This window comes from Cryptomeria japonica, chromosome 3 (genome assembly GCF_030272615.1).
Source record: "Cryptomeria japonica chromosome 3, Sugi_1.0, whole genome shotgun sequence".
Classification (NCBI taxonomy): Eukaryota; Viridiplantae; Streptophyta; class Pinopsida; order Cupressales; family Cupressaceae; genus Cryptomeria; species Cryptomeria japonica.
This window is the reverse complement of record NC_081407.1, coordinates 1006123265-1006146618: the sequence shown is the minus strand read 5'-3', so window position 1 is coordinate 1006146618 and position 23354 is coordinate 1006123265. Positions and strand designations below refer to the sequence as shown.

Sequence of the window (23354 nt, the reverse complement as noted above, 5' to 3'; positions counted from 1 at the left end):
GAGACGTAGTAGATATTGTATGAAGAGAGAATTTTTTGACAAACTTGTACTCTCCCTGCTAGTGAGAGGTAGTGGTTGTTCCACTTGGTGAGTTTTCCCTCAATCTTACTTTTAATCCAATTCCACATATCTTTGAGACAGGGAGAGACTGAGAAGGGTATCCCTAGATATCTGACAATCTTGCTAGGTCCTCCCCATTGATACCCATATGGAGAAAGCCAGTTCGAGGGGTGCTCAGACCAACTGAGCAAAGTGGACTTAGTCTAAGAGATTCTTGCCCCAGATGCATCACAAAACATCTTGAGTTTGAAGAATAAGGAGTCCATGTTACTCTCATAGAGCTCAAGAAATAGTATGGTATCATCTGCAAATTGTATGTTAAGCAGATCTGACTTATCAGGCAGAGTAATCCCTTTAACCTTAGGAGAGAGGATGTCATCTCTTAACAAGTAGTAAAGTGCATCTGAGGCAATAACAAAGAGGGTAGTGGAAAGATGGCAACCTTGCTTAATAGACCTATTCAACTGAAAGGCTTGTGAGATGGATCCATTGATTTCAATCTGGGTATGGGCATCCCTGAGGAGGACCTGGACAGATTGGCAAAATGCCTCGAGAAATCCAAATGCTTCAAGCATGATGGTGATGAAGTTCCATTCAACCCTGTCATATGCTTTTTCAAAGTCTAAAAGAAACATGGCTACCTTTTGATCCAAGATTTTGGACCAATCCATAGCCTCCCAACTAGTGATAAGGTTTTCAAGTATGTATATGCCTTTAATGAAACCTGTCTGAGTAGCACAAATGAATCTAGGAAGAATACTTACCAATATGATAGCAAGCATCTTTGCTAGAATGTTATAAGATACATCGAGGAGGGTGATGGGACGCCAGTTTTTTATCAGAGCCCGGTCCCTCTCTTTAGGAAGAAGATTTATAAGGCCTTTGTTGATGTTAGCCCCAAGTGAACCTTGTTTGTAGGCTTCCCTATAGACTTCCAACAAGTCATCTACTATCCATTTAATGTTTGCCTTGTAGAATTCAATGGTGAGCCCATCAGGACCAGGGGCCTTATCATTATGTAGTGAGTTGATGGCTCTCTTAATCTCCTCCACCGTAAAAGGCAGACTGAGGCGCTAGCCTTCTTCGGGAGAAAGGAGCTTGGGAATGAGAGAACGACATTTCTCTCTGGCTAAAAGGGAGGCAAGTGAGTCTTCTCGACGAGTGGTCAATCCTTATCACTTTGCCGATGGGTTCCAAAATCTGAGGAATAAAACTCTAGAGAATGGGAGGCAAGTTTTTAACTTGAATCCAACGCGGACATGAGAGCGCCAAAATTGCCTCATTTATCGCATCAAAAGACCATTTGAGAGCCCTAAAAGTGGTTTTCCCCATGGCCCTGAATTGCTTCTTGAAGACTTCCACCCGAGACTTATTATCATTAAAGAAAATCATAAAAAGACCTTTCTGCATCATTCTGCAGAAAGAAAATTTAAACCCTAATTTATTTATCCAAACATTTTTCATCCAATCATCCAAATTTTTTCTAGTCGGATATTTATCTATGTCAGTAGCCGCAAAAATAATAACAATATCATGTAGTCTAGCTTTTTCCAAATCGATAGCATTGGCCATCGATTTGTTAGGCGAAATGGACAAGGTTGGCAAAGGTGAGGGAGGGTCCTTACCTCATCTTCCTCCTCCGCCATCGTCAATAGACTCGATCACACTTACTGGAATGAATCTCGCCTCATGCGGAACCTGCACAGTCGAGTCGATAATGGCATCACGAAAGGATTTGCCATAAAATCCCTCGACTACGACTTTCGAATCTGACGGCTGGGTCGAATTAATACCCGGACCGCTCAATTCATCACCCATAGGGCCGTATGAACGGAACCTCGACTAGCAAATCTGCCAAAACCAGGCGAAGCAAAGCGCAATAAATGTTGAAAAGAAAGACTAGCATGGAGAGAAAGAAGCCCTTACCACCGTGGAGGAGTCCTTACCACCTCCTCCACACATAGGGGGTAAACCCCATCGTCGAACCTGAACTTGCAGTCCACGTCAGAAACCCTAGGTTGCAGAGCGCCCGTCCCTGTTCCAGCCTTTCACACCTTTTTTTACCTAAACATTGTGTGTGTGTGTGTGTGTGTGTGTGTGTGTGTGTGTGTGTGTGTGTGTGTGTGTATCAAGTCGAAAATATATATCAAGTCGACCTCGGAGATACTTCTCAAAAGAATATTTTAATGATTAGGATACACGCTACAATCACCAAAGCAGAATACCAATACCAGTCTTCAAAGTCAGCCAATCCAAAAATGAACACATCGTCAAAGTACCAAAACAACACGCTACCAGAATGCCGCAATTACCAGAGCACAAAAATGGAACAATCGACCAATCCAAAATACCAGTACAAATTAACTATTCAAATATAAAACATTACTAAACTATTTGTAACACCTATGGTAAAAAGCGTTACTAAACACAATTTCATTGTTCAATCTTATTTAAAATTTTATAGGAAAAGTTTGTAAGAGATACATAGAAATAAATTTCAAATAGAAAATTTGTATTGAATTATGAAGCCTACAACCCAATCAGACGAAAGAATTTCTTCTTCCTTATGTGGCTTCTACGAGTTAAGAAATCGACGTGCAACAGATGGTTTGCTAACTATCTAGAAGTTGAGAATATCGAAGTGGTTCCGGACGATGTGGCAATTCCTCCTTCCCCTGCTTTCCCCCCTACCAATTTGCCAGCTAGCTCTGGAGAAAAGGCTCCACAAGAGCTGGTTAGGAGAGGTCCGGTTGGCTAGAGGGGCTCATCATGGTTTCAAGCTTCCCGCTTCCTTAAGTCTCTCAAGTGTTTATAGTTTGCTTTCGACCTGGACTAGTTAATACTTTTTTAAACATATGACTGTTAAGGAAGTTATTTTGCTCTAAACTATAGTTTTGCTTCTTTTTCCTTTAGCTGGGTCGTTCCTTCGTAAGTCAGACTTAGTATTTTGAACATGTTTATGATTAAGTTTATCATTTTTACTCTGGCAGTATTTACTTATCCTGGATAAATTGTTGGCCTTTGATGTCTGATAGCTTGTTTTAGCTCGTTTCAGTATTTCTGGAGATGGGTTTGTATAAGTAAAATTTCTTATATAAATGTATAGAGGTTTCTGTCTGGTTTTGTCTAAGAAGTGCTTGGCCTTTGCTTTCTTTTAAAAGTTATCGAATGATTCAGTAAGGTGATTGTCCTTATCTGCTTTTGTAAGCTTTTATGGTGATTATGTGAGCTTCTTCCTATAACTCGGCTCTTGGTCTTTAGCTTTTTATGACAAGAGCTTTTATTCTTAACATTTCCTATAGTCTCTGAGGATGTTGCAGATTTATTGTGAAGGTTTGGCACCACTAGTTGTGTGGTTTTTCTAGGCTAACTTCTCGTTAAGTGCTTGTTGTAGGATTAGTCTGGTGGTTTTTATGCAGGTTTGGTCACAATAAGCCTTGCAGGACCTTCCCCTTGAGGTTTATGGTGCTTCATTACTCCTTCGGGGAGTTTCTTGACATTGCTCTCTTATTTAAGCTCTGTAGCGTTTTCTCTGACACTGATCTTGGTCGAAAGATCTTTTGCAGATCATTTGTAACCTGCTTTTGAGGATTTGATTCAGGGTTTCATGGGTGAAGCAATTATCATTTTTTTAGGCTGGAGCAGCTCTTCCAGAACTTCTAAATTTCTAGAATGATATCTCTCTGTCATATAGCTCTGTCGGATGGGATTTTCCCAAGGGCTATTGTATCGGGTTCTCTTTCTTGTTTTTGGGTATTAGTAGATTTTGATCCTCTAAAGGATTTGGGCGAGACCGAAGGTTTTCTTCCTCCATTCTTTCCTATCAGTGCCCACATTGAATGGAGTTTGTAATCATTTTCTTTAATTAATTAAAAAAATTCAGGTTTCGGCCTTTTACCGATCAAAAAATAAATAAAAAAATTGTATTGAATTATTATGTGTTAAATGATATTAGATCAATATTTCATCATTCATTACTTAACTTGGACAATCTAATAAACCTATATTTAATTACATCAAATTTTTATTTCCTTTGTCAACATATAATTTTTATGTTTTACAACTTAACTAAAAAATAGTGCACACATGTTTCTATTCCACAAAAATAGAATATCTTTTATATGAGCATCTATGCTATTTCAATTTAGATACATTACAAAATCGTTGCAATTTTTAAATGATACTAGGTCAATATTTTATCATTGTTACTTAACTTGGACAATCTAATAAACCTATATTTAATTATGATTTTTTTTTCCCTTTGTCTAACATATAATTTTTATTTTTCACAGCTTAACCAAAATATAATGTATACTTATTTGTATCCACCAAAATAAAATATCTTTTATATGAGTGCTTAGATGCTATTACAACTTAAGTAAATTACAAAACTTAAGATTTGTTGCAACGATTATATCTTCATAATATGTAAAAACCCTAAGTCAAAAAAACTTTACTACAATAAATTTCACAAAAATATTATTTTCTTTTCTTTTTTAATAAATAATTGTATAAATACTTTTTATACTTTGTTTTTGAATAAACAAGTTTAGGTGAAAAGACTTAATAGTTATCCAACCTAACTTCACATATCTTAAGTTTCTAAACAGTACATCAAATTTTTACAATTTTTTTGGGTTTCTCTTTATGTGAGTTGGGAACTTAAAGCTATTCTTTTAATTTTTGGGTCATTACAATATTATTTTTTCTTTTTTGAATAAACAATTCTATAAATACTTTGTTTTTGAATAAACAAGCTTAGGTGAAAAGACTTAATAGTCATTTAACCTAACTTCGCATACCCTAAGCTTTCAAACGGTACATCAAATTTTTACAATTTTTAGGAGTTTCTTCATATGAGTTACAAACTTCAAACTATTGTTTCAGTTTTTAGACCATTACAATAACCACATGACAAGTCGTTATGTGCACAAAAGTCCAAAAGTGATCATTTGGAGGTATCACCCAATACCTATTCATAGACACCCCATAACCATGTGCTACAACCACCAAAAATATTGCACTACTTTAATAGATATTCATCTAATAAATACTTTGACCAATATTTATTAACCAATGTTCCAATAACTGTGCTAGAGTCACCAAAAATGTTGCATAACTAATCTAATTAAATATTCAATGGCTAACTACACATACACAAGTGGACGACAATTGGTACAAGTGGACTAATTTATTGGGCTTTCAATTATCAAGTACTAGTAATTGAAGGGTTAGGTATGCACAAGGTCACGAGTTATTGATACGTGGGCAGTTCCTGGATCCTTTCCAAGGTCCGACCTCACAGAAAGGACAAATCAAAACGCTAGAAAGAACAAACAAGTGTTCCCCTTCAAATTAATAAATTAGCTTGAGATAACTTACTATCAAATAAACAACAAAGAAATACGCTTTAAGTATATTATTTACTCAACTTTTTGATTCACTACTACAAAACGTACCAATCTAGAAGATTTAAAAAAGAGCAATTACTAGAGAAGCGACATCCAATTGTCATATAATTTCAGCAAGCATTTAGCTACTCTTAACACGCAATCATTTATTGCATTCGCTGAATAAGTTAATTTCAGGCATTGCTGGTGTGTGGGTGTCCTACACCTGAAGTAAATCTCCAGATGATAATTCCACACATTCCCTAGCTTCAATTTTGGTTAATCAAATTTCTTCGAGTTTGTACATAAACTGTATAAATATTTTCATGAAACCAGTAGTTCAACTCAAAGGGAACGATCCATTACTACTATACTCATGGTTCACACCAGTAACCAGCTGATGGATTTACTTACATCATTTTATCAATTTTTCGCACATCAAATCCCTTTGACTAAAATGTAGATCGAACATATAATATATAAGCATCCAATTTCCTGATTCCTTTGATGATATGGTCTCAGTCATAAACAATCCAGAAGTTCAATAAACAAGTCACCATCTTAGAGGCATGACCCACATCTCCAATATGCTGTGTTTCTTCTTATGGATGCACAAAATGAAACAAGAAGATGTTCACTTGATCCTGTGATTTCCTAAGACTTAAAAAACAACTGTATCAAGCATGGTGCCTAGGGTTTGAACTATATTTGAAGACATCAAATTTGCAACGTGCTCCTCTAGATGTTTTTTGGCATCTTGTCTGCCAACATTCGCAATAGCAAGTTTTTCAGGAGGCAGCTGGTCCTCTTCTTGTACGGCTTTGTTATACTTGACTGCGAGGTCAAGCATTTCCTGCATATATTGTTCACAATATTTAGAATGAGATAGTAAAGGTACATATATAGATGAGAACATACTTATGGAACGAAAGAAATTTTCTGTACACATGATTCCACACCTGAACTGTTTGTTCATTTGTTTTGGCATGACAATCAAAGCGTTGGAGGGTCAGACCATCAGTCCATTTCTTCTTGTGTAAGTTGAGAAGCATCTTTTCTTCAAGTTCATTTTTCCGATAATTAATAGCAATAGAATAATAATGTCGGTTCAAACCATGGATCAGTGCCTGTACAGACATAACGAGGAAGAAGAGCAAATTTCAAAACTGATGCAATAACTTAAGTCCAGATTATCTCTTACAACATAGAACTGGCCACTAGACTCTTACCTGGATGGATGGCTTATTCAAATGCCCTAGATTGGAAGTTGTTTGCCGAGGCTCCTGGCCAAGCATCATAGTTTGAGGATTGATCAGGCGGAACGCATCAATTACAACTTTCCCCTTAACACTTTGAATAGGATCGACCACCACAGCAACTGCCCGCTGGTTAAGTGCCTCAAAACTCTACAAGAGTGCCTTACAATGTTCAGTACCTCCCACAAAAAGTGCAGCGGGAGAAATTTGCAAATCTATAGAACATAAATCTTTGAACAGGTTTCTCATAATCTCAAGCATATCTTAACTGAGATAACCTTCACATATCTAACTAAAGATGTGTAACCTATGGTTTGTTTTGTGCACCTTAAAATGTTGAAGACAATATATTTAATCTCAATTCTGAGCTACAAATTTGCAAATGCTCGACTCAACTTGAGAGGCTGCAGTTAACATCTAAATCTTAGCAGTGAGATACATCATTTTCAGTGAATGGTTGCAATATGGCAAGTGCCATATGTTTCATGCTCATTGAAAAATATGATGTACTATCATAACTACCTAAAAGAAGAAGAACACGCAAAGGGTGGAATTCAATAATGAAATGAAACAGAAGAGCAATGGTAATAACCTGTTGTGTATTGATATCAACGCCTGAAAGCCAGCATCCAAAACCAGGATGAGAGTGGTACCATCCTACAACCATCTCTGGCCTACAATCACAAATAGACCAGATCAAACTTTCATCTAATAGAATTCAAATGTCCAAAAAGAAGCTTTCGGCATAGGAAAAACATATGAGATGCATAAAACAACATGACCTAAAACATGAATGTTACATCACTCCAGACTTCATCAAACCATAAAATCAAGACCACATTTGCAATGTTGTCAGCATCAGTCACAAAAGTCGCCATTGCCCATGCAAACTTTCTATTGAGTATGAATTGTACAAGCATTCTAATCAATCAAAACCAAGCAATGATACACCTAGTTTACATTGGTTTCAACTTTCAATCTCTGAAAAAAAGATAAACCTAGCTTCCATAACCTGAAATATAAAAACTGTATGATTTCATACATATAAAGCATACTGTAAAAAATGGCAAATTTAAATAACAAATTCAGATATTAATATGAAACTCAGTTCCCAATATTAAGAATCTACTCCAACATAAATTACTGCAAGTCGATTCCATAATTCAGACAACACACAAACAAGTGCGTGCCATAATTCAGACGACATACATAACATCATTGGATGGGACTTGTATATACACTGAAAAAACCCTTCCGAGATGTCAAAATATATCACCTAAATTCTACAAGTTATGTAAAAGAGAAAAAATCAAAGAACAGGAAGTTTTCATATCTCAAAAATGTGAAAACTCTCGTGTCTCAAGTAGACAACAGCACTCCACACCTGTTGGCACCAGCACCTTCCCCTCCCCCTCCTATCTCCAAAGTATATACAACAAGTACCAGAAGGCAGGCAATCCAAAGGATGGAGTAGAGATTACTTGTTGAAGGATCGAGTGAAGGCTTAATAAAAAATTTGACAAAAATTTGTGAACTTCGTATGGGTGTGTGAAGAGTTGTTAGCAGCAAATTAGGATTCGGAAATGGCAGGTAGTGATACAGAAAATAGGCTCCTTGGCTTTGGCTTTAGCTTTGGTTAACCAGTGCTTAAAAATGGTAGCTTGGGAATTTCAATGGCTCCAAATGTTGCAGAAATAATTCAGATGATCTAACTGGTTTTGCAGCATCAAAACCAAGAGCCAATACTATGTAAGTTTGATACTGCTATCTGCAGGGAGGATGATAGTGAACTGCCTTCTAAGTTGCTGTAAAGAGTAAGAGCTCTAATGCACAATCCACAACTAGTTCCTGGCAGATTTCTATACCTCCCTGCTCGGTTAACAGGATACAAGCATGGTACACAGGTTCACAGATATTTTTTGGCAACCCCTTATTCATTTAGCTTGGGTACATCTGTATATAAAATAAAATAAAAGAGTAAACAAATTTTAAAAAATCAACCATAAAATCAATTGTTATATGAATAAAATAAAATAAAAAATGGAAAAACACTACCAATAACTGATACTTCAAAATATTAATTGATTCTTGATGTATGATAATCACACAGGTTTAAAAATTCTATTAAAGATAGCAAAAAAGTTGATAGTCATTCTCAAATTGAGAACAATGTGAATAAATCATCAAATTGCTGGTCATTGATAGCCTCCAAGCAGCAATTGATTCTTCAGAACCAGATGCAGTAGGACTAGCAACAATTTTATTACTTGTGTGATTTTTATTTGTTATTTTATTTTTTTAAATCATCTTTTTTGTGCTTTTATTATCTCTGTCCTACCTGGACCAATACCCTGTTTCGATCATGACAATCAAGTACCTTGGATGATAGAAGTGCCCAGCAAGTAACTAACGACTGCCAGTACCAAAAACATACCAATTTGCTCATACAATCCACCCAAGAACAAATACCTTAAAAGTTAAAACCAATTATCATAAACTAGTTGCTCAAAGAAATAGAGACACATACTCAAGTAGCCAATGAACAACATAAATGATAAATGTCTATTCCTTCATTATGAGTTTCCTAATACGAACTAGGAGTCCTCTGAAATTAGCCTGACAGAGCTCCACAGGTCTCACACTGAAACTGAAAAACACTGTAAGCTGTAGGAGTGAGCTAGGAAGGCCTGTGTGAACATGCCTAAGCCTCCATAGGAATAGCATCTGACGTGTTATATGCACAAATCAGCCTCAACTGAATAGTGGTGTGTACCCCCTCTTCCACCCCTTCAAAATGACTAAGAGCACACCTAAAATAAGCATGTGCTCACTTGCAAGTGGATGTGTTCACACGTGCAAGTTGATATGTACATACTCAAATTAAGGTTGGGCAACACAATTAAAAGTTTACAACTAAGAGCACGCCCAAAATAAGCATGTGCTCACTTGCAAGTGGATGTGTTCAAACGTGCAAGTTGATATGTGCGTACTCAAACTAAGGTTGGGTGACCCAAGCTAACGCTAACAATTACAATGGTTAAGCTTCCTAATTAAATATAACATGGTTTTGACCCAACATCTCCTCTTAAGATTAACTTGGGGAATGTGAATCCCCCAAAAGAATGAGAGAGGTAGTCACCCCAACAAAGAAAAGAGAGAAAGGGTTGGATTAGGTAGCTCCGCCCAGGGAACAACCTCTAGAACTCCTAATAATCTACCCCAGAACTAGATGAAGATAGACAATACTGGATGATGATGAAGGTCCACTTGAATAGAACATTTCTTCACTTACGAAAAGATATAGATGAAGGTGCACATAGAAAGTCTTCCCACTCCACAAAAAGATACAAAGGGAAGAAACAGAAAAGCATCTAGAACTGGTTCAAGTTTCTTTGAATATGTTGGCAAAGATTTCTTGAACACAAGCTCTCGAAAAGCTGCCATCAAGGAGGAACTAGCAAATGGAGGCAGGCAATCCACAAAAGGAACGTCCATCACAATATAAGAGTCTGTGCCCTCAATGTATCCAGTGAAAGAGAAGAACCCACAAAGCAAGGTGGATCACACAGAGAAGTAATTGATAAAAGAACCCCAAAATCATTCACATGGAAACTCTAATCAAACAAAAGAACAATGTCCTCCCAAAAGGAAGGACAATCACCAAGACAGGCACAAATGTTGAAAAGGTGGTTTTCTAGACATGTATGAACTCGCTAAGAAGAGTCATCAGAAACATTTGAAGAAGCCATGATCATTGTATAAGGAGGAGAATCACAATAGTTGTTATATCAATTGGTACAATATCAACCACAAGAACATCACCAATAGATGGAGATTCAAGTGGATCTCCAAACAAATGCCTAATTATGGTCGAAGCATTCTAAGGGCACTCGGTGTGCTCTATGCAATGTAATATGTCCTTGGAAATAGTACAGCATATTAATCTGTAAACTACATCATTGTTGTGGTACCATGCAACTTTCTGCAGTGAAACATTTGGCCTAAGAACAAGTTCTAGAAGATAGGGTAGGAGATCAATCCTACTCTGCAATAATTGTTCTTAATCCCTCCTTTCCCCACTCACAGTTTGGTGATTCAAAATGTGATAATAAAGTGTTGGAGTTGCAACTGAGAAATATAATGAAAATTTCCCGACCCCTCCACACCAAAAGAAACACATGGAACTTTATGTTAATTCATTAATACACAAACCACATGAAATATTTTAGCACTTTATAGAATAGCATGTTCTCAAATCAGCTGCTTATAAAAATATAATAGTTTTAATCTTGGATTTTGCAGTTTGAAAATAAGAGGAATCTGTAAGTACATTTCTCAGGTACAATGAGAACGAAACAAGAGCACCACAGCAAAGTACACAAAGCATCATGTACTTTCAAACAAAACAACACTTAAAAAGGAGTTTGTATCTACAAGTATGGAGCTCTCAACGTTCTTGAAACACAAGAACAACTCAATAACTGAATGATAAAACAACAATTTCCAGTAACATGAAGCACAACTACCAAAAACCAAATTTGCCACTGTGTAGCCTTCCAAAAATAGCTTGAAAAAAAATTTGTTGAACCTTAATTGGAGTCTGATTGAGGGAAGGCCTTTCAAAGTTCAAGTGTCAAAACAGACTATGAAACCCCACATGCAAGGATCCTCAAGTAGGCAATGTCATCATGTTGATGTAAGCTTGTGACTACGCAATGTGGTGCTGACATGGAAGATGACTAGGCAGATGAATGGGTGTTATCATGTGGCAACAGGTGATGTGGAATAGGAAACAGAAAATGCCAATGCGTTTGCCTATGAATGATAGATGTTGAGTGATAGTGTGGTAGGCATGGCAAATGATCAGGGCTAAATAAATTAAGTCAACACTGAACATTGCTTTCTATTATTATTTTTTCATTTCCACCCTATTGCCTCAAATTGTGTCATACAACTCTGCTTGGAAAGAAAAGTAGGGCATCTAAGAAAGATATACAAGCAAAAGATCTGATAGACACTCTTGGGGTTTTTGGCTACTCCATACATAATGGTAAGCTCAGATTTGCTCAAAGAAGCTTTGAAATGAAGTTACCTATAAACAAGTCGCAAATGACTTTGGATGTTCAATTTGAATAAACTAGAAGCCAAAAGCAACTTTCTCAAGTCCTTTATACAATTAAAGTTGCTCTAACATTCACCTAGAAAAACATACATGCAAGAAGTCACTTTCAAACAACCAATATCATGTCCCGTCTAAATTAGGTCGGCCTCCAATGCTTCATCAATAAAGATGTTTTTAACACCACAATAATATTTATATATTTTAATGAGTATTTAAGTACAAAACATAATTAATAAAATATAATAGTGTTTAAATTCAAATTTGAATTTGGACGCGCAAATTAAGACCCTGGGGTATTATTTTCCATCCAACTATAGAACCAGATCTGGGCACTGTTGTGACCTTTCACACATCACCCGGTGGGATCAAGTCAGGAGGTCCTATTTCAAGTCCGAGTCCATGATCAGGTGTCAAGACTTGAGATTAAAGGGTGAATTGTAGAAGACTCGCATAAACTTGTCAAAATTGTTAAAATGTTGTCATTATTGTCATCAAAGTTGTCAAAATGCAAGATGATGTAAAGATTATTGTGAATATGTAGTGGAGGAGTAGAAGGTGTATTGATCATTTTGAGGGTGGAATTGCAAAGTCCCCTTGCGATTTTGCCCAAATAATACAAAATGTATCCCCAATGTTGCCTTGCAAAGATTGCTAAGTGTGTGAACTGATGAATTCATGCGCGAGCCCTTGAAAGTTCCACTTTTATGCGTGAGCCCTTGAGAGTTCCACTTTTATACATGGATACGTGAAAAGTCTTAAATCTTACATGGAGGTAGGAAAATTCTGAAATCTTACATGATCAATGCAAAATCCCGATTTCATGCTTGACGCCTTAAACCCTCCAAAACCCCTTGGGCTAATGCCTTGTATGCTTTTAAGAAATCATTTGAGTTAAGGGTCAAAATCTTCAAAGCAAGACAATGAAATGATTAAGCTTAGCATTTAATGATCTATACATGAACACTGCTCAAATCTGCTCTTGGTAGTTTATACACAAGAACTTGAGATATCTGCTCTTCATGATCTACATAGTCACTCTCAAAATCCACTCTTTAATGCTTAAGGTATTCACTAGTGCTTTGTCTATACACGGGCAATGCTAATTTCCGCCCTTGGAAACCTCTACAGGAGCACTTTCAGATTTCACCTTTGGCAATTCATACACAACCATGTGCTATCTCTGCAAAAATACATGATCAATGGTTATCAAATCAAGAAGAGATAGAATGGTAATTGATATATAGTTTAAGTCGACTGCCTGATAGTGAAATGTTGTGAATTGCAAAGATCTTTGTGTAAGGCTTTACAACTTGCAAGACAAAACTAAGAAGTAGGCTAAGTATAGCATTTGAATTTTTACATGAATATGCCCAGACTCCAAAATCTTACATAGAAGCTTGGCAGAACCGAAATCTTACATGACCCCTTGTAATCTCCGCAATGTTACATGACATAGCAAGAGACCCACAATCTTACACGGCCAATTGAAACTTCTGCAATCATACACGTCCATGTGCAATAAAGAAATTGTGCATGATGTGGTGAAATTTCCGAAATGGGAGGAGATGTATGCTTGTTTATTCAAATCGGCTAAGGGGAAGAGGAGATAAAGGTGTAAGAGTTAAAATCCAAATGTATCCATTCCCTATTGGGCCGACTTGCCTTATTTCCCATCAAAACGTGAAAAATCCAAAGAAAAAAAAATATAAAAAATCCAAACAAGATAAGGCCGACCTCCTTGTAAGTTGATGACAAAATATATAAAGGAAATATGAAAAGTATCCAATAAATCATTCTTTCAAATAAAAAACAAATCAATTTAATTCAAGGAGCAGAGCAGACCTAGTGAAAAGCAGAGGTGAAGGCAGAAATCTCACATAGGCATATGAAATGTCAGATTTTATACATGATGATGCCCAAATCCCGAATTCAAACATGGTCAACCTAAAAACCCGAAATAATACATGAATGTCCTTAAATCCCGAATTTGTGCAAGGAGGCCCTTAAATTCTGCCCAGCATTGCATAACAAAGTCTGATTTCGCACAGCAGAGCAGAGCAGATTGCAAATATTACCTACAGCAATAAAAGAAGGGTCAGATCTGAGTAGGGTGATTTCAAGGCATACGTTTCAAGCAAGGGATGCAAATTAAAGGGTGAAATCGGATTGCAAAGGAAGCAGGGATATGAAGAGAAAATAAATATTGCAACCTGAATACGAGAAATCGGATTTTAGCATCGGACCTGAAACTTCATTTTTCCAAATGAAAGATGACACTTCCAGTTTGAAATAAAGTTCATTCCAAAGGGTTTTGAGAAATTTTGATGATATTTTGCAAAGATTATCACGAAACCTTAAGTTCTTCAAAATGAAATTAGAATAATGATCTTCTTGTATTTCATCCTAGAGGATTCTATAACTAACTTGGGAATTTATTTATAATTGTAATTCAGCGAACCTTTTCTTCTTGCAGGTGGTGATTGTATGATGTAACAACATGCAATGGAGAAGGATTTCATAACAGAGCAAGCTCAAGATAGCAAGGATTACTTTACATGAAGAAGAATACTACAACATGAAGGAAGCAAATGCAGATGTTACAGCAAGAAGAAGGCCGCGTGGGTGAGAAACAAGTAAAATCTATACATAAGCATGTGAGAAACCCGAAAATCAATACCCGACAAGGTGAAAATTTTAGAAATGAACAGTGGAGAAGGGTGACTTTAAGGCAGATTAGAATGGAAAATTAAAAGCACACAGAGCAGGCCACCTAAAAGAAGCAATCAAATCACAGCAGAAACCAAGTGCAATCAGGTTGCAAAGAGAATCGAATGCAGTAGGGGAAGAATGCGGATGGTTGTGAAGCGGATTTACAAGTCATTGGTAATGCTGTTAAAATCTTCATTCAAGAAGTCAAGTCATAGCAAGGAGGAACATCATAACATGATGCAAGAATCAACAATGCACTGAGGAGGTCGAGATTCACAAGCACGAATGAAGAATGAAAGATGGAGAAGAAAGAAACAATGTGAAGACAAGATTAAGCTCAAGACATGAAGAAGACCTCACAATGATGATGAGGGAATTTTACAACAATCTTGAATTTCCAAAGTTCAGAAATTCAAGATCAAGGTCAATACAACAAGAGAAGGACATTGTAAATGTGGATGCAAGGAGTGCACTTGCAACAACCACATATGTAGATCATGCATCAACATCATGAAGACAAGACAAGAAGAAGATGAATAGTAAGGAATGCATTGCTCAAGTAGATAGTTTCAGAAGAGTTACTCAAAGTTAGAAGATGATACAATTTGGGAATATGACCCATCACAATCAATCAAAAGCCGCATGATGATGTTGAGTATCAAGAGATATTGCTTGTGACGAGATACCAAGTCTACATGACATGCATGTAGCTAAGGTGGCGACAACTCAACTTCATCCACCAATCAAGTCAAAGCATCCAAATGCATTGAACCTGACTCATCAACAAACTACACATGTGGATGACACTGAATTCAATGTACCTAACCTTATTTCCTATTGGTCCTTCACCTAGAAAGACATGTAATCAAAGCAATGTAATGATCTTATTGGTCAGGAGGGAGTTAATTGTAACTAACCCTAATCAGGGTTTTATTGTTAAATCTTGGCTGTTGACATCAAATCAATTAGAGCCATTCATTTGTAATTGAAGAGCTCTAAAAGGGCACAACCTTCTCATTTGTAAAAGTTGAGTTAATAATCGAAGAATAGTTAATTAAGTAGTAGGGTAATAGGAGAAAACAAAAATTGTTGCCAAGGTTTGATGGAATAAACATGCTATTTTCATTGAAGATATGGTGAATTTTTGTGTGTTATTTCAGCATGTAGCATGTTTTCCTACTTCTCAAGTTTCAGTTAAAGTTCATTGATCTTAATGGAGAAATGCAATGACATTTGATAATTTCCTTGGTTCATACTTTTTGTGGTTTGCAGAATATAAGCTATAGTGCAAAGTTAGCCTGAACCTCATTATTGCAATAGTTCAATTGTGAATGTTTCATTTGGATTGCACCAGCATTGGGTATTTGAATGAATGGTTTGCAATATGAAAATCCTTCATTTCCTTGGGAGATTGCACCAGCGTTGTGTAGTTGTTGTTATCATAGCGAAACAAAGCTCGAATTGAAGGAGTTTGTCTATCAAAACATTATCTATTATTATCATTGTCCTTAGGTGTTAGCATAGATTAGTCTCTCTAAACCATTTCCCTTTTGCCTTTTGTTTGAAATTGAGTTAATGCAGGAAGAAAGCATCACTAAATTGCTACATCAGATGATCACATTCTAGCTGCGATTCATAAACGTAAGTCCCTTTGTAATACCAGCATATCACATCATTTCAACTAAGTTTATCCATGCGCAAAGTCAAGACCTGACTAAAGAAACCTTGGAGTCACCTCGTTTGATTACATAGTCTAGCATTTGAGGAGTCCTTGTTCAAGAGAGGATAGAATACTTAGTATTTTATTCTATGATCGAAGTGCATAAAAAACATATCAACAGGCACCATTTGAGAATATGTTTCTTTTATAACCTAAGTTACTGGTAAGGTTTGGGTTTGAGAATTCGATTCACCAGTTTGAATTATGAATTTATAAAAAACAGCAAAACCTAAAATACTAATAATGCATCAAAATATATCAATGAATTATGAATTTATTAAAAAACTTTTAAGTTTAAAATTAATAAATGGAATGCTCACGTTAATTATTATCAATAAACTTTAAAACATATGTTATTGTTTCACACGCATGTGCGAAACTCCCCCTTTGACCTATGCAAAACTCCTCATGTGCGATTTGGAACCCAAAAGCTTTGCTGACACACGATTGCAAATGCCTTGACTGCCACCGTATTGATGACTGCTCACTCGAACCTGCAGTGAACCCAGATGCAGACCCAGCTTGAACCTGGACCCGCATCCAGGCTGCAGGTGTGCTGGCATAGTCTGATCACCACCCTTATTTATATTTTGTCATCCAGTCACAGGTCTTCATTGACAGCTGTAAAGAGCACTCACTTGGAAATCAGACACAGAGCTCAAAAAATCGAGCGAAATAGATGAATGAAGAGATGCGACAAGGTAAGGAATCATGAGCAAGAAGAGATTCACACTCATCGCAGGTGATATGAAATCTCCTGAAGCTACAAACATTAACACTGCAAATGATGTGTGTATGGCTTGCGGCTTAGGGGGAGAATCGTGTGTGCTGGCAGCGGTTTATTTCCTACCTGTTTTTCATCCGTTGTGAAGTTCAGTTGTTTCATTGTATTTGCAACTCCTCTTGATGTCGGTAGTGTAACTGTCGATTATTCTTTAGCGCGTGGCTTTCTATCTTCCACCGTTGAGAGCTATGTTGTGTCGTGCTTCTTTTATTCAAGGATCAGCTATGTGTCTCGGGAGTGTGAAGTTTAAAGTTTTCAATATATATTTACGTGATCATTTTTGAGGTAGAAGGTTTTGGTTTTTGTTGCTGGTTGATATCTTCATCTGCGACCTTGCATCTTCATCAGATATTCTGGTTCTTCTCCTTGTATTCGATTGGTGTTTTATCAGTTCATATTGCAGAAAGGATATGTGTCGGATGTATGGTAGAAGCCTTCACTCATTCTGAGATGTTATTGGCTTATGTGTTCATTGTTAAAGTGTTAACAATCTTATTTAGTTCATTGCTTGTTAAGCTTGAAAGCATTGTATCAGATTTGTGCCTATAATAAAGTTCGATATTGGTGTGGCTGGGGTTTTCACCCTCAGGTGGAGGGTTTTCCCAGGATAAATTTTGTGTATTTTGTTCCTTTGAGAATTTTTTGTCTTTGATTTCTGAGTTTTAATCATTCTAGTTCTAATTTTCAAATGGTATCAAAGCGGGTCCAAAGAAAAGATCCAGAACCAGATCGGTTAGTCTTGAAATATCCGTTGCTTAGCTTGTTTATTTCGGGTTCCTACAATGGTCAATGGACTCAAAGTTGAAGACAGGTTGGATGGTGCATCTAATTATACCTCATGGAAATTCAGAGTCCTTATTGTGCTTGAAGAGAATGATCTTCTCAACTTCATGAAGTCTATTGTGTTGACGTGGCTAAAATCGTATTGCTACAAGTCTATCCGACCAACGCAGAATAGACTGTTTTCGTTGAGTATTATGTCCTCTCTTGTGTAAGGAATCCCTAATGTTGTTTTAGTTGATCAAAGGAGACAACCTCAAGGTTCCAAATATCAAGTCATAACTGCGGCATAGCTCAACGGTTGATGTGTTTTGCTGGGAGCACAAGGGGCCTTACGTTTACAACAAGTTGGTCAGCATCTGATTCTCGAATTGGGAAATAAAAGCAAAAGAGAAGGGTTTTGGGATCCTAAGGACAACGATAAGAATGACTAGTGTAGCAGGTAGACAGATTTCCATAAACAGATTCTTGTTTTGCCAAAGACACCCTCACAACTAGACAAGAACAACGCAATCTCCAAGGGATGAAGGATTTTCAGACCAGAGACACTAATTTAGGCACCCAATTCTGGCGCAGCCTAAGACGAACACCTGCAGTTGAACTAAGCACAGTTTGGATTCAAACTAACCATGCACGATGACCTACAATCAGCAAGCCCCCAATGGTATGAACCTGAAATGCATCAAATACCCTCCACATTTTGCCATTGAAATCAATGAACTCTAATTCTAACTAGCTGAAACAAACCATGCAAACAGAAAAAAACCAAGATGATAAACACCAAATCAATGTCCGTGTATTGATTTCAGCTGCCATTACAACAATTTCTGCAGCATTTCTATGCTACTCCTAATCTGAAAACTGCTGAAACCTATCTAACTTCTAATTCCTAGAAATCTAATTATCTAAAAAAAAACTTCTAACTATCTAACCCTTTATAATGAGAGGCATCCTGCCTTTTATAGGTTTTACAAATTGAACTAGAGGTCGGGATTGACTACATCCAACAATCTTGATCTGCCTTCTAGACCTTGGCAGCTTTAACCCATGCCCATTTAATCCTCAGTTATCCCCCAACCACATTCTCAATTGCCGACCACTATTTGACATCAATTCAGGTCTATCCGGTAGTAGGAAATGACTAACCTATGTCCCCTCACTCTGAATTCATTAGACGGGGCCCACAGGCAGTTCTTTACATTAAACAAATTCAGTTTTTTAACCTGATTTCCTGGAATTACTTCCAGCTGTGTATTTCTGACTTTGCACGTTTTGAGTGTTCTTTTATCTTCAGTCTTGCTGGGACTTCAACTTACGGTTTAGGTGGTGGCGTGTTTTCCCGTGCTTCGCCACTTCGACCTTGCGCCCTACAGAACGTTCCTCATTCTTGCTTCTTGGCGTTGCTCGCAATCGTGTCTCCAATTTGCGCTTCAAGTTGACGCTCTAGCTTTTCTCAATGTCGTCCTGCAAACAATGAATTCCACTTTTAATAGTCCTTTTGAAAAATTAAATAAATTAATTTAACAATCATATTAAACTTTATCTTTAAATGCCCCTCTTCTCCAATATGAAGTTCGGTCCTTTCTCTTGATTCGCTCTCTCAGATGAAATTCGAGCCTTATACATGTTTTGAGCGATTTTGGCTTTCCATTTTAACACCACCTTTTACTTCTGAAATTAGCACCCTTGGATCAAAACGCGCGATTTAACCTTTTAATCACCCGAGTCTTGGAATTTCGGGTATAGTGGAGGTTTTGAGAGATTTACCTTTTCAAGTTATAATCCTTTGTTTGGCAAATTCGGACTTTCTCACCAAAATGTGAGACGTTTACTTCTAGTTAGAAAGCCTTTGTTTCAATTTTCAAGCTTGAGAGGCCTTTTGTGAGACTTTCCTTTTCACCTTTTGGACGCCTTGCTTTGATTTTCGGGTTGTTTAGATGAAATGGGAGATGATCTTTTTAGTCTCAATGCCTTTGTTTGCCAAATTTGAGAGATTTAGTTTTAAGTTTAAATGTCCTCCTTTCATCACTTCAGGTGAAATAGGTGAAATTCAAGATTTATTTTAAATTACAATGCTTGCTCATTGCGAATTTCGAGCTGTAGAGGCCTTTTGCAAGATTTCAACTTTCAAGTTAAAGGCTCTCCTTTTGAATTTTGGGCCTAAGGGGCCTTTTGAGAGATTTTAATTTAAATGTTTATGACTCTTTGTTTGCTAATTTTGGGTATTTCGTTCTAAACGTGAGATTTTGTCTTTAAGTGAAATGTCTTCCTTTGAAATATCGGGCGCCTAGAGTGAAACGATAGATTTAGACATGTTATTTAAAATGCCCCTCCTTAGATTTCGGGTATTCCAACCCATTTGCGCAATTTTTATTCTCTCTTTTAACGGACCCCCCTTAAAACTCGGACATTACATTAATGAATTTAGGACTCTTAAACAAAAAAGAGCTAACTTTTTAATATTGACTTATGCGATTTTCCCTTTAGTGACTTTCGGGCCAATTGAGGAAGATGTGCGATTTTTTCGTTTTATGCAAACTTAAATATCCTCCATGAAATCGCGCGATTTTGTTTTATTGAGGGAATTCGGCCGTTCGGGTTGAAATGTGCAATTTCACCCTTGTTCCCTTGGTTTGAAACTCGGTATTTTAAAAACACACGACATGCCTTATGAAATTCAGGATTTTTGCCCCAAAGATGCGATTTTTAGATCTTACAAATTCAGTTTCTTGTCTTGAAATGCGTAACTTGGGGTTTTGCAAGTGACCTCAGGTTCTTGCTTGCCTTTTCTACTAAACATGAATTTCAAGCTTTGCAATAAGAATGTGTGATTTTCATCGTTTGCCCTCTCTACTTACCAAACTCGGACCCTTGGGAAAGAATGCGAGTTCGGGGTTTATCGAGATTTTATGGGTTAAATGAGCAAATTTCCAAGGCAAATGCTCAATCTTGTTCATTATGTGCTCTCCAAAATTTTCAAATTTGGTTTGCTACTCTCCCTTTTTATTGCCTATTACACAAAAACGGGGGGCCCTGACTAATACAGGGTGTGTTGTGCAGAGCACAACAAATGGCAACTCGACTGGGAAATGTTCCTGAACATTTCAAGGATGACTATCCGGATTGAACCTCAAAATCTTTGGTATATACCCCACAAAACAACCCAAATGACAAAAGACGGGTTCAAAGCAAAAATGAGGTCGCAAACTGAATCGAGTCACCAACTTTGAAAATCAAGTGTGCACAGTGAAGTTCATTCCAGCTTAAAGAAAGTTGGGATATCATCATTCAGTCAAGACAAGCTACGTGGGGTGAATCTAACTTCGAAAGCAACCTGGATATTGCCTCGCTGCCAGCAAGCATCTATAGCCCCGACGAGGTTATCGCCTGTAAGCTCACAAAGATTGCTCTGTTTTCGATAGATTTCGTTTTCAATACCGGCAGAGGTGTTTGCATTCCCAAAGCCAAGCAATTTGATATTTCTTTGCTTTTCAATTTCTTTTCTTTTGATTTTTCTTTTATTTTCACTTTCACTTTTTCACATTGGCTAGTAAGCAATGAAACCTACGCGGGATTGAGCGTTACAGTGGTCGCTGAAGCAGATCTTCAGATTTTCACTTGCAAAGACTTCCCATTGACAAAACAACAAACAAGTGATATTAAGTGTTAAACGTGTGGTGATCGCAGTTTTGGTGACAAAACGTAGTAAGCAACTAGACTTTTAGAATGACCAAGCCTTAAACCAAATGAACTGACTATGGGGGCAACCATCAATTAGGTGCTCTACTAAAGTCGGCATCCAAGAAATAAGCCGGAAAAACTTCCTGATTTCACACACCAAAGTTAAGCAAAGCGAACATACCCCTACAAAAATGATAGGGAGACAACCCCTTCCAAAAGGACACCTACACTATGACAAAGCAAACTAACTATAGCAGAAAACAAGAAATCGTAGCTAAAAACATAAAGAAAACTACCCTAAAACGGAAAACAAAAACCTAAACTAACTATGTACATGAAGAACCGACTGTACAAAATATGGATTGTACGCATGCATTCCTGACCCAAGATGATTCTTTAGCACGTGCAGCAGTAACAGGATAGCAGGAACAGTTCTCAATTTAGCTAGTTTGTCTTTGTATTCTGAAAAGAAAATTTTTAGTTGGCCACTCTCGGGTTTAACCAGGACATCGGGCAGTATTATCAGTTGGGGAAGTTCATTAGGTCCGTGGTTAATCCATTTACAGGTTGCTTTCCCAAAATATTCAAAAATAAATTGAAAATTTTCAAATTAACAACAAAAAGGGAAGAAACAACCTGGTGGGATTCTGAGTCATGCGGGGTGTCGTGCAATAGATCTTCAACAGCTTTAGGAGGTCGCAATTGGAGGTGCAGCATCCCGCTTGCGTCCGGCGTGTGCAAATCAATATCAAATTCTACATCAGGTTGCACGGGTTGAAAAGCAGTCTCGAATTTGGACTCAAGAAAGTGGAATGTATCATCCATCGATGCATCTTCAGGTTGCATGAACCATGCAGTCTTATGTGTTTCTGTCAGCATATCCTCAAATAGCAGGGACTCTTCGATAGCTTGGTCCTCAAAAATGTCTTCAACTGGCTCCTCGACTGCATCCTCCATTGGTGGGGGTGCTACAAACTGCTTTTTAGCATTGGGTTGATCTACGAAGTGCACTTAATTGTCATCTTCAGCCCTAGCTTCATCAGGCACAAGGACAACAAAATCATTCGCTGCCATAATCTGATTGGCAGGTTCATCTTGGTCAGCACTTGACAACTCCATCTTAACATCGTCGAAAGGTGTGGTGCTGCATTGATTTTGTCTCCTTTTGTACTCGTCTACAGCAAGGTAGGCACTCCACACTTTGTTGGTGATGGATTCCTCTGATGCTTCGAGCAGTCCGTACTGGGCTTTGACTTGATTGACTACTTCCATGCATAGCGAGCAGGTGAGTTCTGAATGTGGGGTGCGATGAATTCTGCACCACCAAGGTGACAGCACACTCTCCAAGCACAACTCTTCATTGAGACCAAACTAGTTCTCAATCCAGTCCTTAAATCGTGTAAACTCCTCGATGCTTGACAAAGGACTAGGGATATCCGGTTGTATGAACTCCTCTGACTTGGGCATATCCCAAAAGAATATCTACCCTTGCAATGCTAACTTGACTCTTGACAGAAATGTCAAGCAGCTCAACTCTTCGTGCTCCGTTGTGCCATGAATTCTACAGTGGCCCGCAAATGCAAACTCGGATAGCTGCCTGGGATATAGCTGTAGACTCGGCCTTTGCTAGAATTGGAAAATGTCGAACTGCGGACAATCTTGATGAAGTGGCTGATACGACATTTTGACTCATAAATCTTTATGGTATTTTCAGATTTTCTATTTTTGGGGGGTTTTCTAGTTTAACAGGGATCTTGCATATCCCGAATATGACATTCAAAGGGTACAATAGACTAACTTGTTGCAAGGAAGTTGACAAGGCCCTCCTTCAAGCGCCAATTTTGTTGACGTG

The 23354-nt window shown here is 37.5% G+C and overlaps 1 protein-coding gene across 1 annotated transcript in view; it reads right to left on the bottom strand.

The window, feature by feature from the left end:
• Positions 1–5597: 5597 nt before the first annotated feature.
• Positions 5598–23354, bottom strand: part of LOC131036728 (26S proteasome non-ATPase regulatory subunit 14 homolog) — a 63214-nt gene continuing 45457 nt past the window's right edge. Inside the window, exons 4-7 of the mRNA XM_057968696.2 lie at positions 7299–7380; positions 6680–6856; positions 6410–6577; positions 5598–6303 (exon numbers count right to left, since the gene is read on the bottom strand). Of these exons, the coding sequence (XP_057824679.1) occupies positions 6112–6303; positions 6410–6577; positions 6680–6856; positions 7299–7380 (619 nt within the window). The 3' untranslated portion in view covers positions 5598–6111. The remainder of the gene's footprint in view (positions 6304–6409; positions 6578–6679; positions 6857–7298; positions 7381–23354) is intronic.